The sequence below is a fragment of the Ammodytes marinus genome (assembly GCF_949987685.1).
Source record: "Ammodytes marinus genome assembly, chromosome: 1".
In the NCBI taxonomy this organism is placed as follows: domain Eukaryota; kingdom Metazoa; phylum Chordata; class Actinopteri; order Uranoscopiformes; family Ammodytidae; genus Ammodytes; species Ammodytes marinus.
In genome coordinates this window covers 12406470-12425485 of record NC_137230.1, presented here as the reverse complement: position 1 = coordinate 12425485, position 19016 = coordinate 12406470, and the positions used below count along the sequence as shown (strand labels likewise).

The window sequence follows — 19016 nt, the reverse complement described above, 5'->3', positions numbered from 1 at the left end:
TAGTATAAATGTGCAAACTATTTTTTGAAATCGGTTCATCCTAGCCTGAGAAAAGGCAGAAAGTGTATTTTATGGTCTCACTGTCTAACCCTACATTTTACTAGTGTGACATCACACTGGTAAAAATGTAGGGTTAGAATTAACAGGACAGCTGGGCCAAGGGAAGACTGAGGAAAGGGAAGAAAAACCTCATTCAGTATATTATAATACCGATTTTATAATGATAGAACGCCGGTTCCGTATTGGTGAGGTATTCCTTTAATATGGATGAAAATGCAAATGTTGTCCGGACTGGAGTGGGAAAGTCATTCCACCACTGTGAAGCCAAAAGGGAGAAGAGCCAAGAGCAGGTGGAGCACTGAGCACAACGGGCAGACAAGGAGAGCCAAGTGGCCCATTGTGGTGTGTGTTTTGCTGGATGTTTTCGACTGTTCTCCATGGTGTAGCAGTCTAAGTGTGCTTTTATAGTCAGTTCAAGGAGGAGCCTTGCATTACTTTGAAAGTTTTTTAGCATTAAATACTTTGTTTTCTATCTGTGTATTGTGGTTGAGTTGATAATACACATGTTTTTTTTAAAGATGACTCAACTCACTGAGCGCTGTTGTTGCAATAATGCCAGAAAAGACAGCTGACAATAACATTGTATTTTAACTAACATGTCTAGTTAATGGGAGCATCAGTGCTGCAGTGTTTCCAGACCGACCTTTAAAAAGAGCAAACATCCTGCTAACCTCCAGAATCCTCTCCCCTGCTAATTTATTTTCAGCATAGAAACATGAATTTGATTAAACAAGGTAATTGGGTTTGAGTTTGCTGGGAACTGAGAACTTTTTTTCTGTGTTTCTCTCTCTCTCTCTCTCCCTCCAGCTGCCTACTGTAGCATCAATGATCCACCACTCAATGGGGGCGTGGTAAATCGCACCAAACTGCGTCCAGGTAGCAGACTTCAGTTCTATTGTAACCGTGGTTTCCGCCTGGTCGGCTCGAGCAACACCACCTGCAGGCTCCATGTCAATGGTCTTTACCAGTGGGATGCACCGCCACCATTTTGTCAAGGTAAACATTTCAAAAGACGGCCCTCAACATTGCACTTGCATTTGGGGAAGGCAAGGCAAGTTTATTTATATAGCAACAGTCAGACACAAGGCCATTCAAAGTGCTTTACAGAGGCAAAACATACATCAAGATTCAAGATTAGCTCACATTAGACATCATGTTGGCTGATCAAATCGGTGTCTGTACGGACTGAAGTCAATTTCGCCAAATTTCGAGTGTAGATGAGAGTTGGCAATTAAATACCAGCAGATTATATTCAAGGATTCACCCCTACAACTTTTCTCTCCCTCTCTTTGTGACATGTCAGCTGTCTCCTGTGGAATCCCCCATTCGCCCGGCAACGGCAGCTTCCATGCCAACCAGTACACTGTTGGTAGCCAGGTCACCTACCACTGTAACTACGGTTACCACCTGGACCCCGGAGTTACAATCACAACAGTGTGTTTGGAGGACAGCAGCTGGAGTAATGCTGCCTCCGCCCCCAAATGTCTACGTAAGTTTTTTTTTTTTTTTTTTTAAAGCCATGATGCAAAAGCAGACAACAAAAGGATTTGATAAAGAGAAAACTAAATATCTTGACACAAGTCCATTTTCTAACTGGCCTTTACGTGCTAGTTAGTAGTCCAAGTTTTCCTGTTTGTCATATTCTTTCCACAACAATTGAACATACTCGATATGGGATTTTGTAAGACCAGATGCAGTTGAAAGCACTGGAAAAAGCTAGTAAGTTGACCTTTTTGTATTGAACTACTGTTCCAAAGGTCAAGCAAATTTCCACAAAAATAGTATCACTGACACCGTACAATGAGAAATTGTGTCATGAAATTATTAAAGGCATCCTCAGTCATTAGAATCCAGAACACTTTTTGTCACAATAAGCAAATATTTACTCCTGTAGGCTACTACCTGTCCATAGTGTGTGTGCACTGAAAACAAGGCCAGTGTGATCGGGGATCATATTTTTATATATACATTTCATATATTTATCATTTATAAATGATAGACTATGGATGCTTATGTGTTATTTATTTATGGCACTAAAAATAAAACTTAAATGGCAGTAGATAGCTTATGATTAGGGACACAAACTACGCTTAGAAAACCTTAATTTGAAGTAAAATGTCATGGTAATTTGATCAAATTCTTATTTTCCAGCCATCCATTGCCCCAGCATTGAGGGCACCCTGTCAGATCACATGACCTTCCACCTGCTCTCTGGTAGACTGGGAGAGTTTGGTTCAATGGCGATGCTGGAGTGCACCACGGGGCACTATCTCGGTGTGGGGCAACGCACTCTCCGCTGCCTTGCCAATGGGACCTGGGAGGGATCAGATGACCTAGCTTCATGCAAGAGTAAGTACTAATACAATATACATGAACACCGCCGTCACAACTTTTCTGTGCAAAAAAACAAAACAAAACAAAACAAGAGCCCTACTGTCAGATTTATTTTACCCAAAAAAAACCTTCCCCTCCAAATGAGATCAAATAAACTCCACTATGTTCTGTTTTGTGTGCTTGTTCATCTCACAGGTTATGTATAACTGTGTTTATGAGTCTTCACAGACCCAGAGCCATATCTAGGATTGTATTATAGAATCATTTTAAGAGATAAATTACATAAATCAACAACTTTCATGGACAGGGACGATCATATAAACCAATGTCATAAATAAATAAGAAGCCTAATACACTTACAAACACACACACACAGACACACACACACACACACATACACACACACACACACACCTGCAAGGAACATATATGTACGCGAAAAGACTTTCAAAAGTGTGTGTGTGTGTGTGTATACACTCACCTTACTACTTGATATTAAAATGCAGATGGAATTATTGGCATGAAAACATGTTGCCAAAGCAGTTTACCAAATTAATATTACATAAACATATTGAATATTATATTGATATATTTCTATTCTTGGGTTGCTATGCAATGTATTACTAATGCAATACAAAAGAAAAATGAAACAACATTTACTTTTGGGGGTCTTCCAGAGGTAGTAAGTCCCTAAGGCTAGGCAGATACATATTTATTTGCCAGAGGAGCTACTGATGATTCATCCAGTATCTCCTATGGGATTTTACTAATAAAAAAGTTACCAGGGCTATCTTATCAACTTCACGTTGTATTTGAATCCTGTTTGCTATTTCAAAGACAATGCAGTCTAGGGATTACTAGTATTCATGAAAAATATTTTCTTCAAAAAGAGTACCTCTTTTCAATGTGCCTTTATCTGCTCATTTCATAAAAGAAAGCAGCAGTTGAATTGATTGACCTATTACCTTACACTTCAGCTCTCAGGGATTTGGCAATGTAACAGATTGTCTCCTCTTATGTTGGTCCAGTGGTTTGGAAACAGTGTCTCCGAGGATATTAAGGAAACAATATTTTGAAATCTTCTGACTTAAATCTTACGCAGCCAGGTATTGTATTGGAAAAACCACATTTTCAGGTTAAAATTCAGGATGAGGACTTGGCAGCATGACTCACTTCACATCCAGACTTCTTGAAAACACAGACAATACAACACTACCATTTGCGCCATGATGTGTTGTGATATCTCATTGTCCATCTGTAATGACATGATCTTATGGTATTTATTTTCTGTCACGTAGTCATCTCCTGTGGCGAGCTTCCTTCTCCACCCTTTGGGACCAAGCTGGGGACACTGACCACGTTCGGAGCGACTGCAATTTTTATGTGTAACCACGGTTACACGCTGGTGGGGTCACATGTTAGAGAGTGCGGCGCCAACGGGCTGTGGAGTGGTGCAGAGACCAGGTGTCTGGGTAAGGGGCCATTAAGAATGGATACTGTTTTGTGGTCTGCTCAAGGACGCTGACATTATAAAAAGAACAATCTAATCAGTGATGAAAGTACCGGTAAATATGACAGGTAAATAGTTTGAATTATTGAAACCAGAAGAAAGGGCATTATTTTGAGGATTTAAATATCTTGTCATGGGAAAAAAAATCAAAAGGTTGAGGACTCAGCTTGCATTAACGATTTATTGTATATGTTTTTGTATTACGTATCTCTCTCTATTTTGCAGTTGAAAGCAGTGATATCACTATACCTTGTCCAACTTGTGAAGAAAGGTCAAACCTGTATGTAGGACGTCTGTCTTTATGTAAAGGCTTTTAATGGAAATATAGAACATACATTTTCTATGAAGGCTTTATTATTACATGGATTTTCTACAGGTGTCTAGGTAAGGGCGATGAAATGAGACCAGCAATAAGTAAAATAAAATAGGCACATGCCTCAATAACTCAAATGATCTACTACTGAGACTGTATTACTTAATACATTAGGGGTTTGATACCTTCAATAAGCACTGACCAGACATGATTAATCCTAATTTTATATGCACATTCCACTCTCGAATTTGAGATGCTGCCTCGGAGTGACATGCTTGAATAAGTATTATGCGGAATACATATTTGATTTGATGAGTATAAATGGAGGTTTGTCCACCTTCACATAATTTTTTGTGATTTTGATGCTTATAAGGGTAGGAACAATATGTACCTTAAAACTGAAGTATTTGAATTTAAAGTCACTCAAATCTGAACACACGTATTTGTTTGTTGTGGTGAATAGATTGTATGGTTAGTTATATTCACACTGGAACACTACTTGAAGTATTTTCAGTGTGTAACATGTTGGACATTCCTGGCCTAGTCAATTTATGACCAAATAAATCTTTGTGAATCATTCTGAATTGCTTCAGGAAAAACCCTCACACGTGTGTACTGCTGTAAACAGTTTTGATATTCATCATATGAAAAAAAAAGTAATATCTGCTGAGTCGTAGTGATTTTATAAAATGAAACATCTTGGATAAGGATTGCGAGCAGATGGTACCGATATCTGTATTACATTAACAGTAATCTCCGATGGCTTTTCAACATAATCAATGTTTAGCTGCCTTTTCCAACATTAATCATCATAAAGCATCAGTCAAGAAAGTGCATTAAATCATTTGAGAAAAGAAATGTTTTTAAATGCCAAATCCATCAAAAAGTGCTGGGCCTCAGTCATCGACTTCAACATGAAGTGAGGGATTGACTGTTAAACCTGGGTGATTGGTCCCTTAATAATTGAGATGCTACTGAAGACTATTCAATGATTATTTAAGCTGTCACCTAAGCTCTCTGTCAAGCAATGCCTAGGAAGTTTGGTCGCTCAAGTTTTTCTGAAATCCTGAAAGGATGCGGTAGTTAAGAGGCCACTTCGAGAACATATAGAGACATCGCTTGAATGTGCTGACTTTAACAGACCTTTAATGCATCTGTAAATGCTGCATGATTAGGACCACACTCACTCTCAGCACTTGAACATTGTTTTGCAGATGTGCTGATGACGTCAGTTTAAGCATTGAGACAGCTCCTCCACATTGTTTGGCAGTCTAAGAGAAAAAAAAAATCTAGAGTAGTGTGTCTTAAGGTCGTTTCTATGGGAACATTTAACCAGCAATGATGACTTAAAAGCCCAAGATAGGGAAAGGACTTTTAAGTTGTTTTTTCATTGTATCACATTGATCTCTATCATTGTGTCTCTTTTAGCTGGCCACTGTGACTCGCCTGATCCCATAGTCAATGGCCACATCAGTGGGGATGGCTCCAGTTACCGTGATACAGTGGTGTACCAGTGCATGCTGGGATATCGCCTTATTGGCACGTCAGTCAGAATCTGTCAGCAAGACCATCGCTGGTCTGGAACAACTCCTGTCTGTGTCCGTAAGTACTGGATGAACCAAAACCATTACCATTGTTATTCATCTGTGTTATGTGAGGATTGCCCCTTAATAAATTGTGATTCAAAAAAGAAGTTACATAATATCATGGGAAAAAGGCCCAAATGCTGCACATAACACTTTCTCTCCACACCTTCCAGTTTCTTATCAAACCGTCTACTCCCTCAGCTATCACTTGTGGTCACCCCGGCAACCCGGCCAATGGGCGGACCAATGGCAGCGAGTTCAACCTCAATGATGTCGTCAACTTTACCTGTAACCGAGGTTACGTCCTCAGTGGGAACGCTCGCGCTCAGTGTCGACTTAACGGACAGTGGAACAGCCCCCTGCCCGTCTGCAAAGGTCACAACACACATATAGCCACACATGTGTTAATATCCACTATAAATGCTTTAGTTGAACAGCCAAATGAACTGGCCGCCATAATTTAAAAAAACATTATTGATTCAGATGGATTTACCGTGCATTTTAGATGGTCAGTATTGAATTTAGTGTTTTTTGGCCCCGATTTTTCTCTAGCTATGGTATATCAACTGGAACATTGTTGGCTGAATCTGCCGCCAGCAGACTGCCAAAATCAGTTTGGAGTGTGTGTTAATTTATATGTTCACATACAAACACACATCAGTGATTCTTGAGAAGCGGGACAAAAGGCAGTCTTCCAATATTAACTGCTGTTATGTTTAAAAGTAAACATATTTAAAATTGTAGATTTTATTAGGGCTTAAGAATAGAATGTCTGGAGAACAATTATCCCCTTAAATTTAATTGTATCAATATTATGTCAACTATATGACAATATTATGTCAACTATATGACACTTACGATGTCCGAAACAGTGTGTCCACAGAGAAGGGTTCAATTATTCATATGCAGTAAAACCTATTTAAAATGTACTTTAATGATTAAAAAGAGCTTTTGTCATCCAAAGTAACACTAAATTTTCTCTCATATCAATAAAAACTGTTTTTCTACAACACATTCATGTTTTATAAGGTTTCTAAGTGGTGGGACACTTTTTGTCACTGTCAGACAATCCATTAAAATTTAATAAAATCAGTCAAAATAAGGGGCAGCTGTCACTATGAAGGACCTCTTGTCACATTCTACCTCTGCAGAGTACATTAGAGTCAGACAGGCTCTGATAAGTGTTGTAGTGTTAGAATATTTTACATTCCAAATCTTGAAATTCCTGCGTCACAACCATGATACAGTACGTCAAGACCGACTTACAATTTCTGAAGAAGGTATTTGAAATGCTTCGATAATTTTATTTTCCTGAAGTAGTTCATACTAGCACCTATCAACAAAAAACTAAATGGCTACTAGAAAAACTCAATTTGTTCTGTTTAAGAAACGTTAAATATGTCAACACCGTCAGATATCAACTCCATCAGATTTCCTGCCTGACGGTGGTGACAGGCCAATAACGGAGTTGACATTCAATGTGAAGGCATCATATTTGGGTGGTTTTCAAGTTATTATAATTATATTGAATATAGAAATAGGGTTTAGTTTTCCTAATACTGTATTTATGGAAACTCTCACAATCTTCTTTTGTCATGGATGATTCTTAAAAAAGTACAGGATGATATACAAAATGAGGCCATTTGGTGTGAGTCTATTAGAACTAGTCTGATTGAAAGACTGTAATGTGAATCTTGAATTAACACTCAACCAATAATATGCTGTTATAAAATCACTGTTTTTTATTATTGATGGTTAAAATGACTACATCTGGGTTTTTGTCACCACCGTCAGATATGTCAAATCCATAAGATATACTTGTCAACTCTGTCAGATATACTTGTTAACTCTGTCAGATATGTGTCAACTCTGTCAACTGTATATTATTTTGATAATATTGCATAATGATAATTCATAGTTGTTGAGGAATGGTTGGTCATATGTGAAAATCCATCCAGTCACCTAACATGAGAATGTGTTTTGAAATTTGAAACACATTTTGATTGCTGTTAATTTTAAAGTAAAAATTATATTACACACTTCAGCTGAAGAACATAGAGTAAAATCGATATAAAAAATGAATATTCATATACATTTTGAAAATATTTGTGTGGCCTCTGTCAGTCTTGGTGAAGATGTGTGATCACTATACATTTCATGGGTTTAGCAAAAAATGTAGGGAAAATTAATTTGTCGTTTTAGTGTCTGACAGTGTTGACACAAAATAAGGAATGGCAAGGTAAAAAGCCCATTTTGATAAAAAGGGTTGTGTCAAAGCTTAGCTTAGTATATTTTGGTTACATACATGTAATGTAATTTGCCTAAACATAGGGTTTGTATGTCTTCAACATTGCACCCTGTTTTGTCCCACTTCTCAAGGATCACTGACATACACACACTCTTCGACACAGCTCTGTATATGTCCAGAGACACGTTCTCCTCTGCTAACCATGCGTGGTCATTTCACTGCAAGCCTCCAAAGTCCTCTGGTAGTGTTAGGGCATACTTAAACAGTTAGGATATACTAAAACTCTAACCCCCACACACACACACACACACCTATACACACACACACACACACACACACACACACACAAACTGCTGTTTGTGTCTGTTTTATTCTGCACAGCTGTGATCAATACAAGATAGTTGTTCACAAAGGTTTTCCATTGAAGTGATTCATCCTCGCTTGCTTGCTTTCTCTATCCCCCTCACTTTTTTCGTATCATCCCTCCCTCTCCCTCCCAGCAGCAGCTGTCAATTATGAGACTGAAACTTTCTTTGTTCCCGAAGGATGCCAGACACAGACACACAGACACACACACACACACACACACACACACACACACACACACACACACACACACACACACACACACACACACACACACACAGACACACACACACACACACACACACACACACACACATCCATTTCCCCCGTGGTCTTGAATTTGAGTGAATATCAGTCTCCCCTGTGACATGTGGAAAATCAAACCTCACTGTTATTAGGCTGGCATCCGCCCAGAGAGCAGAACAGCGTTGAAGGGACCAGAGGTGAGAGTCGAAATAGAAAGGAACTCCAGAAAACAGAGCCAGATATGACATAAGATCAGCTTAGACAAAACCAGAACAGAGCTTTAAGGACAATCTGAGTTTGTAACGCTTTGATTTAGGGTTTAGAAAACTCCTCCTTTTTTCTGATGGTTCTTATGTGAAGTTTATGGAAGGTGTTTGAACTGCTGTACTGTATAGCAGAGGTATTTTATTGCTTCTTGTTTTAGTGCAATCCATATCCCTAACCCTTGTCCATGTGAACCTTTTGGAACTAGTGAGTGAAGACACCCTCCTGTCTTTACAAACAATTTTAATATGTTATGAGAGTCTTCTTCTTTCTTCTCTGCAGTGGTGAACTGTTCGGACCCAGGTCACGTGGAGAATGGCGTGCGCACGTCTGGCCTACGTTACCCAGAAGTCTTCAGCTACGGTGTTACCGTGGCAATTCACTGTAAACGAGGATTCTACCTCCTGGGCTCTGCGCTCCTCACGTGCAAGCATGATGGACGGTGGGACCGACCAATCCCTCACTGCCTAGGTATGGATAGAGATAGTTTGAACATGATTTGAATCGAGATAAAACAAAGACAAGAATAAGCCAAAGGATGACACTTTTAGATAATGAAAATGTTTCTAAAAATATATATTTTTTAAACTCTATAAAAGTTTGTCATCCTGAACTGAAGTATTTAGAGGCAGGTGGATTTCTATTTATTTTTCTATGTATTTGTCAGGAAAAGCCATTTGAGGGGAGAGATGGCTTTAAGAGCCACAGAGAGGAAGAGGGAAAGTAAATGAGAAACAGAGAATAAGAAAAAGGTTCAAGGTAGAAAATTGGACGGAAGTAATCATAAATGGAGGGCAAGAGTATGAAGAGAAATGGGTTTAAAGGTATGTGCATGTTTTGAATGTGTGTGTGTGTCTGTGTGTGTGTGTGTGTACGGAGGGGGGAAAAAACGTGAGCATGCTTCTCTTTAGGGCAATAGGCATCTTGGTGGAGAGCTACCATGGCTGATATAGACATAGAGATAAATCTAGAGAGGAGGTGGCTGATTTCGATTTGGTGAATGAATCACAGAGAGACGCCAGTGTCTGTGCATCGATGCATCACGTTTGAGATACAAAGTCTTATCGGGAAATTGGCGGGAGAGAGAGAGAGAGACGATGAGGGAGAAGGAGAGGATGGGGTAATACAATTTGGGGTTGTGTGGGATTATTGGAGGACCAGTCTTTTGGTGATGCAGAAACCTGTGCTGTGTAAAACGTAGATTTGTCCAAATCTCAAGAGAATACGAGATTACTTTCACTAATCTGTCCATTGCTTTCACACCATGGAACAATTTCGACTTATTTTCTAAATGAGAGAGAGAGAGAGAGAGAGAGAGAGAGAGAGAGAGAAAAGAGACTCTTTCTATGTTTTCTAGCTAAAGGGAATTCAATTTGAGATGAGTTATTGGTTCTCTCTTTCTCAGGCAATTCAATTATACTCAATAAAAACAAGCGTTATTGACTGCACACTGCCATGTATAAGTAAAGCACTATGGCTTCTGTTTAAACGTGTGTATGCACAAGTTATTTTCTAAAAAGGCGAAATGCATATAAAGCGAGCACCAGATGGTTAAGGTGCAAAACACATGATTTCTACGTCACCACGTGTATTATTTCAACACCAAATAAGGCACTTAAGTTTCTGCCCAAAACAGGGTATAAAAGGAAAGGGTGGCATTGCTCACCTAGCTGTGTAATAGTCAAGTTAATACATGTTTAAAAAGTGAATATAAAAACTTTTGACATCAAACTCAATGACTATTTATCTGATTTCTGTTTTTATTTTGTACAGCAAATTACGAAATGTATTTCCAAAGCCCTCTTTCCTTCTATTTTTCCTCTGTGTGTGTGTGTGTGTGTGTATGTTGAAACACACATACATGTACACTCGCAAACAACAGATGCTCACATTAATCCCACCTCATCCCTTGCCATCACACTCTCCCTCTAGCTATCAGCTGCTAGGAGGCATGTAATGCATTAGTATCTGGAATCTATAGTTGGTCACCATTACACTTACACACACACACACACACACACGCACGCACGCACGCACGCACACACACACACACACACACACACACGCACACACACAAACACAAACATACACACACACTCAGGCACATACTCTAACACCCCCTCTCTCTCTCTTCAAATATTTCCCCTTCTCTATAGCTATTTCCTGTGGTGACCCTGGTGTACCCCCTAATGCAGTAGTGTCTGGAACCCACAGTTGGACGTACAGTTCAGTGCTGCAGTACTCCTGCCTGCCTGGAGGGGTGCTGGTGGGCAACGCTACTCGCCACTGTCAGGAGGATGGCTCGTGGAGTGGAGCGCCACCCTACTGCACCGGTAAATGCACCGCTAAACAAAGCAGCATTCCAAATGGGTTTCAGTTGTCAGAATAGCAGGTATTTAGTCAGTGACACAGTCATGCTTTTTCATGCAGGCTGTTCAAATAGGGAGGTGTGTTGGCTGAGGTGTTTTACAATGTAAAGCCATAATCACACCATCCGGGATCAACAGCATGTGTGTATTGAGTCTGCCAACATGGAAGTTTGATTCGACTTTTTTGATGAAAATATTTGCAGAACAAGCTACTGTACTTAACAATAGATGATGGAACAGATGCCATACAAACCAAATCTCAATGCATAAAATAATGAATTCAGTGAAATACAGCTGTCAAACAAACAAATATAATGATTGCATGTTTATAATAGCCTATGTATAAAATAAATGTAAGCGTGAGAAAAATCACACAGCCAAGTCTAGTGTAGATATCTTCAGTGTATTGTTGCTCCAGCCCAACATACTGCGTACTGTCACATGTTACATACACCATGCTATAAGACAAAAACAGCTACTAACTACAAGTTTCAGGTAACAATGATTGACGCACTGGCTTCCTGTGTGTTTTCATATAAATTGCAGTACTGCCGCTGTCACATATAATGATAGTCAATGACAACTAGACCACAACATACTATAGCTAAAGGTTATACTTCCAGACGGTATCACTATGGCACTCAGGTCTAAATCTAGCAACATGAGCATGCTACAGCCCTAGTGTCTGCAGCTTCCACAATTCTAGACTTAAATATATAGCCAACATACCCGAAGAAACATTAGGATTTTAAAGGTGGAGTCAGCAATTCTGGAAAATGCTCGTTGTCAAAATCACCGTTTGTCAAAGTCAGGCGGCCACAGAAGCTAGCAACATACCCATTTAAAGAGCTTAGGCTGTGTATTAAAACTGGACTTTTCTTTCAGCAGACACACAGTACGGTCAGGTAGCAGATTGTGAGGAGATATTCACTGATTTTGACAAGCGCTTGTCCAGAATCGCTGACTACACCTTTAATTCAGCAAACTGAAGCGAGCTGTTTGAACTAAGTCCATTTGACAATCATGCTTGTGCAGGTAGGTCTTAATAAAGTAGTATCCGTCATTTATACTGTCAAGCAATTAATAATTCCACAAATATGGAGAAATGTTCACAACGTGTTATCGGTTTAGCCCGAGCGCCTACCTGCTGTAATGCGTCTTACCTGGCTTAAACTCCAAGTGTAAGAATGAGGAATGGGAAAAGGAGGTGGAAGAGACCTGATTTTTAAGTGCTGCTCTACAGTCAGGCTTACGCAGATTCACAACAACACAACAACTGATCATTTCTGAACTCGGCATCGACTGTCTCACTGCTGCAATGCAATGAGCTTACTCTGCTGGCCTCAAAACAGAGCGCTCAGCAGGGCACAAGCCATCCTGCAGCTGAAGACCTCATTGAGATGCAAGGCGCTGCATTTGGAGGCTGTACCCAGTTAAACTCACAAATCCCCAGCGATGGCATTTTAAGCTGTGACACACTCAGTGCTTTTAATGCTAGAAAACAATTTGGTATAACCTAAATGCAAAGTACAGTTCTACCAAGTTTGTGTGTCTGGGCATGTTTGTGTACTGTGGGTGTGGGTGTGTGTGTGTGTGTGTGTGTGTGCGTGTGTGTGTGTGTGTGTGTGTGTGTGTGTGTGTGTGTGTGTGTGTCTCACTGTACATGAAAGACTGTTGCAGAGGTCAGAGGCTATGAGAGGACAAACATCACAAATGCTTTTTAGGTAATGTAGTCGGCCTGAAGCACAAAATGCAGGCATATATTTTGAGCACTGTGTCCCCAGTGAGAAACAGCCTTTTCACCGTGTGCTTTGCCACATAGTTACATAAAACCACTAAAACCTATTATGAGATTAATGGTCATCAGTTGAATGCAGCTGTTTTTTTCACATATTGTATTGATTGTATGAGGGTTTTTCTGTGCATATATGTGTTACTCTCATCCGTCCAGGACTGTGTGTGGATCCTTGGTTGCTTCAGTGGCGTGCATGTGTCTTGCTGTTAGTGTGTGTTTAGTCCAATAACTATAGGTCTGTAATAGGTCTCCTATTGTGAAAAATTTACTTTTTCATGGTTCGTCAACATTAATATTAGTCCCAAGTGTGACTGTTTAATTTTTTGTTAACTTTATTATGTCACAAGGGGAGAAGCCACACCCCAGTTAGCTTTAAACCGTCACTTAGATTCAAGGCCAATCGGAGGAGACTGGGACTTTTTGGAGGGCGTGGCTTAAAAATACAGGCTCTAAAACAGACCGTTTCAGAGAGAGGCAGAAAAAGAGGAGATTCGACCATGGGACTGTGAGAAATATGCTGTTTCTTTTGGACACTACACCATAAAAACAGTTTCTAGTGCAAACCCAAGTCACAATTTCGAACCTGAAAATGAGCATCACATGTGACCTTTAATGTCTCTTTTTTTCTCTCTGTAGGTGTAAGTTCAGGTGTCTGCGGAGACCCCGGGATGCCTCCCCGCGGTGCCCGTCTGGGAGGGGAGGAATTCAAAACCAAGAGCCTGCTGCGTTTCAGCTGCGAGGCGGGCTTCACTCTGACGGGCTCGGCCGAGAGGACCTGCCTTCACAACAGCACCTGGAGCGGCTCGCAGCCCGTCTGTCAAGGTGGGGGAAAGCATGGCACTGACTCTGAGGGACTTGTGTAATGGCTGCGAGAAAAATTAGACTCTATTGAAATATGGAGCCGTAGTCATTAGACACATATACTGCAACTCACTCACTTCATACAGCAACCAAATCACCTTTATTTTTCACAGAGATAATATTTTTAGATCCGTCATAGCGCTTGGTTCTGTAGTTTTAAATAGGCCTATCTAACAGTGAGTCTATCCAAGAGTAAAAATGTATATTTATGGGGCTGCTGCGCGCTTGTGTATTATTTATAATGCACTCTTTATTGAGCCTGTTTTATCACAAAAGACTGCTGTTTGCTTTATACTAAGAGCTTGGATTTGACAACATGGCATATGTTGAACTGTCTGTTCAGAAAACATCATACATTTTAATACCAAGTTATCCCTGTCTCCTTAGAGGATTACCTTTGGGTCCCAACCTAGATTCTATTAAACACTGCTGAGAAAATAAACATTGTTGTAATATAAGTTTTTTGTTTGAAACCACAGTGCGTGTGTAGCATATGGACTCCATTATTCTGCATTCTATGTGAATATAAATCAACTCAGCCTCCAACGTTGAACAGCTTCATCTATTCTGTGGAATATACAGTAGCATCAGGCTACTTGGCACGCTACTAACAGTAAGCAACTAAAACATTACTGAACATAGCATAAAGTATTATTACAAACAAACATTGTACATAACATATTCTGCATAAGTGGAGTTTACACATTGCTTTTACACGCATACAGTGAGATATGTCATTCGTAAAGAAGAAGTATGTATATCAGTATTGTTAAATGTTTAAGTGTTACCTAAGCTACAGAAGGAATTCCCATGTATCAGATTGTTCACAAAATTGTTTCAATATAAGCAACTGCCACAAAGCACAAAAACAAAGTCTACCTAACCTTTATGATATACGTTTTGAAAATAAATCCAAGTTCACCAGACGTAAAGAGTATATGGAATCAGTGCTTTGAAGGAAAAATATGGAAGTTCCAGTTAATAGGTGTGTGTGTGTGTGTGTGTGTGTGTGTGTGTGTGTGTGTCTATATCTGTTTGGACTGAATTGTGTCACTCCAAACTGATTGGATCTTCCACAGCGCTGTGGTTATAAATGGTGTCCTGTACAACAACATTTTTCAAAGACACTCTTTAATCCCATGGGGGTGTATGGGGGAATTTAAAGTGGGTCCCTGTAGTGCTGTAGACTTGATGCCTCTGTTAGCATCCCCATTCTCAACTTTAGGCTGAATAACATGTACCTACAAACATATACTCCCTTGTACTCTGAAGAAAATTCTAGATTGTGAGTGGTTAAGGGGAGCAATAGTGAGTCATACCCTCTCAGTATCATTGTGTGACTGTGACCTAAATCACCAGTATACTAAATATAGAATACTGAAAAGAGGAAAGACCCCCGCACTGACTTGCATAGCAACAAATCAGCAATACATTTGGTTGCTTTGGCAACTAGCATACACCACTTTTTTTTCAATATTTCAATATTTTGGGTTATTTTGAAAAAAAGAATAAATCTTCAACAACAGCAACTCTGTCTCAACACTGTAAATATCACCCAGGACGCTAAACTGTAATGATGAAATAATAAGCAGTGGCCCAGCTTTGTAGACAGTTTGTGGTTGAGAGTGTATAGACAACTTCTACTTTGACTCATGGTTTGCCTACCTGTACTTCATCACTAACTAACTAACTTAAAATATTGCCCTCTAGTTTGATAGACACACACAGCCCAGCGCACACAAACACACATCTTGGTGGTCTGTGTGTGTGCGTAACTGTCTTTGTGGGTGTATCCCTAATTATTCACGTCCGTCTACAGTTGTTTTTCATTAAGCTAATAGAGGTTAAAAGCTGATTCAGAAAGGATGAGACATCTATCACTGAGACACAAATAAATCCACACACACAAGCAAAGAAACACACACACACACGCACACACACACACACACACACACACATACACACACACACACACATACACGTTCACATCACTTATACTAACAGTACTCACAGCCACAAACAGTAAGATACTGTAGACACACACGCACACACACACACACGCGCACGCACACACACACACACACACACACACACACACACATACACACACACACACACACACACACACACACACACACACACACTTTGCATGATGAGCTCCACCTACACACTCTGTCACCGACAAATACACGCACACCGATGGACAGAGCTTTTAAGGGCGCTAACAAATGAATCCCATCAATATGTGTTTGATTGTTAAAGGCAGTCAGCTGTCATGAGCTTATTAGTGAAATGTGCTGTGGTTGGTTGCTAATTCCTGTCTGTTCTGGTAAAGTGCTGGGCCAGTGAAATAAAAATTGATTAATCACTATCTTAGACTAGAGCCATAGTCCTTCCCTGTCTGCATTCTTGTGTCCTCACAGAAAGTGTTAGCATTACAATCTACCAGACCAGCAGTGGTTGGGGAAAAATATTTAAAGAAGGCAAATTATGGATACAACTTGGACCCTTTGACTTGCCAACATAGACCAAAAAAACTGTTGGCACTTTATTTCCCACAAGAACAAAAGGGGGAAACCCTAGGAACAATGCATTGTGTGTAGGCCATCTTCAGATAGGAGCCTGTTGAAGCAGATGAAATTATAAATATGTATTCTCCTCCTGCAAAAGTTGGAAAAAGTTGGGCAAAATGTGGGAAGAACAAGTACTGACTGATAAATAGCTCAACAAGCCTGCTGCATGATCAATACTTCTTCTTTCTGTCGGACAACATACCAGCTTATTGAAAACACAGTTGCACACATATTTGCAGACAACATGCTATGGTTTTTAAAAGAGGCAGTACCAGGCAATGGGAGCCTGTCCTTAAGAGCAGTTTCAGCTATAGGCTTACTGCTCTGCTCTTTGCATTTATAGAGTTATGTAGTTGGCGCTGTCGATAGTAATGCCAGCCTCTCTAGCACACAACGGGAAAACTGTACATCTACCATTCGGTGGAAGGAACCAGTCCAATAACCTTAGGTCATTAATCAGCCTCACAATATTAAGGACATACTTAGAGTTATTTCCAGCTGACTCCAGTGATAATCCAATTATTGCACCCTACAGCTGATCATGGCATTGAGTGACGGCAAGACAGTATCGCTCCCACTGATAGTATCACTATGATTAATTGCCACGGTTTAATATTTTCTTCACTTCACAGCTGTGTCCTGTGGTAACCCCGGCACCCCAGCATATGGCAGAATTGTCTTCAGCGACGGCATTACCTTCGGCAGCTCGGTAGCTTACGCATGCTGGGAAGGCTTCAAGACATCAGGCCTGACCACCAGACACTGCACAACCAATGGCACATGGACAGGACAACCGCCAGACTGCACTGGTACGATAGGTTTATTAGAATAAGCTTCTTTCACCTGACTATTTTCATTGTCAGTATTGGTGGTAACAGCAAAAGTGTAGTTATTGTTATGGGGAAAAAAATAGCAAAGGCTGAGCTAGCTTCTTTAGTTAAGGCACTACAAGCACTGCTGCCAATAGAATCAGTGTAATGGATTCAGGAGGTGTAGTATAAATGTTGCATGGACTGGGCAACCTGCCCCCTGTGCAGGTGCAGCAGTGTACACGGGTAAGTTTGTTGTGTCTGAGATTTCAACTTGAATGGCCAGACAGAGGTTTGGGGAACAGGAGAGACAGGTGGGAGGTGGATGAAGTAAAGTGGAGATGTGCTTGAGGGAAGTTCAGCAAGGCAGTCTGTGAGAACGCTGAGTAGGAGGACAGGGTTAAGGGGCAGGCAGGGAGAAGCAAACACATCGGTTTGAAAGCACAGTGAGTCATAGTTTTAGTAAATAAATTAGATAAGATACATTGGATTTGTCCAGAACTGTATCTGCCCTGATGCACTATTGCAGGATGTTGTTGGAGAAACACCATCTAACAGATATGCACTCTTAAAGTACTGTATTCATGACTCGTCCTGTGTCATTCCTCTCACTTCCTTTAGTGATCAGCTGTGGGGACCCTGGCCCAGTAGCCAATGGGAACTATCTAGGGAGTGAGTTTACCTTCAACCACACAGTGACCTACCGTTGTAACCCTGGTTACCTGATGGACCCACCCGGACCCGGACACAGCGTTCTGCACTGCACTAAAGATGGCACCTGGAACCAAACCAAACCCAGCTGTAAAGGTGAGACAAACTAACACCCTTTAAGAACTGCTTACATAGTAATCATGGACAAGAACAGCCACTTTACTCTTTATCTAATGACCGTAGATGCAATCTGGTCCAGTGCAGTGTCAGTAAACACGCAAATGCAAATGCAATCCTACTAATGTCCTAGTTACGCTGATACCGGGATTGATGTTTTGGTGCTTCTATTAAATGATTTCCTTGAATATTCAATGTTGGGTTGGAAAAAGAAAAGTAAACCTTATTTGACACTAGTGGCAACAACCAATGTTTTCTTGCATTACATGTCATTTAGCATATGCTTATTGCTTACTACTGGATGTAGGCAGTTAGGATTAAAGGTCTTGCCTAAGGACCCTAAACTGGACTTGCCCCGCCCTGACCGGAAATCATACTCTGTTTTTTCCCATACCAAAGTTGTGTACTGATCGTCAGTGGTGTTACCCGCTGCTTTTTACCGTGGTATATTGTTCTTATTGCTGAGACATAAATCTCGACCTCGGTGACTTTGAGATGTTTGGAGAAGTCCTTAACTTTACCCCAAAGGTTTTCCCTTAACCTTTGTAAATCCAGCCATTTTGATCCACCTGAAGAACTCTGATGGTAAAATGTCCACTTAGCTTTAGGAATATCGGACTTGCAGTAGCTTTTTTTGAGGTCATATACTTTTTCCCATTTGGATTTGTAATATTAACATTATTTGATAAATTCAGAAAAACAATTATTTGAGTGTTATTGGTTTACATAGAGTTGTTTTTATCTACTATAGTGACTGTGGAGATCAAACAACATTTTATGGATGAATTAATCATACATTCAGGTTGTTCCAAAGGGTTTACTCCATCTTTCTTTTCACTGTATTGCGGTGTGAG

The 19016-nt window shown here is 40.2% G+C and overlaps 1 protein-coding gene across 1 annotated transcript in view; it reads left to right on the top strand.

Moving 5' to 3' along the window:
- Positions 1 to 19016, top strand: part of LOC307249482 (CUB and sushi domain-containing protein 1-like) — a gene marked incomplete at both ends in the record, with an annotated part of 421303 nt that overhangs the window by 381267 nt on the left and 21020 nt on the right. Inside the window, 11 exons of the mRNA XM_080026212.1 lie at positions 868 to 1056; positions 1364 to 1549; positions 2212 to 2409; positions 3693 to 3866; positions 5646 to 5819; positions 6005 to 6178; positions 9210 to 9398; positions 11084 to 11260; positions 13728 to 13913; positions 17158 to 17334; positions 17956 to 18141. Of these exons, the coding sequence (XP_079882338.1) occupies positions 868 to 1056; positions 1364 to 1549; positions 2212 to 2409; positions 3693 to 3866; positions 5646 to 5819; positions 6005 to 6178; positions 9210 to 9398; positions 11084 to 11260; positions 13728 to 13913; positions 17158 to 17334; positions 17956 to 18141 (2010 nt within the window). The remainder of the gene's footprint in view (positions 1 to 867; positions 1057 to 1363; positions 1550 to 2211; positions 2410 to 3692; positions 3867 to 5645; positions 5820 to 6004; positions 6179 to 9209; positions 9399 to 11083; positions 11261 to 13727; positions 13914 to 17157; positions 17335 to 17955; positions 18142 to 19016) is intronic.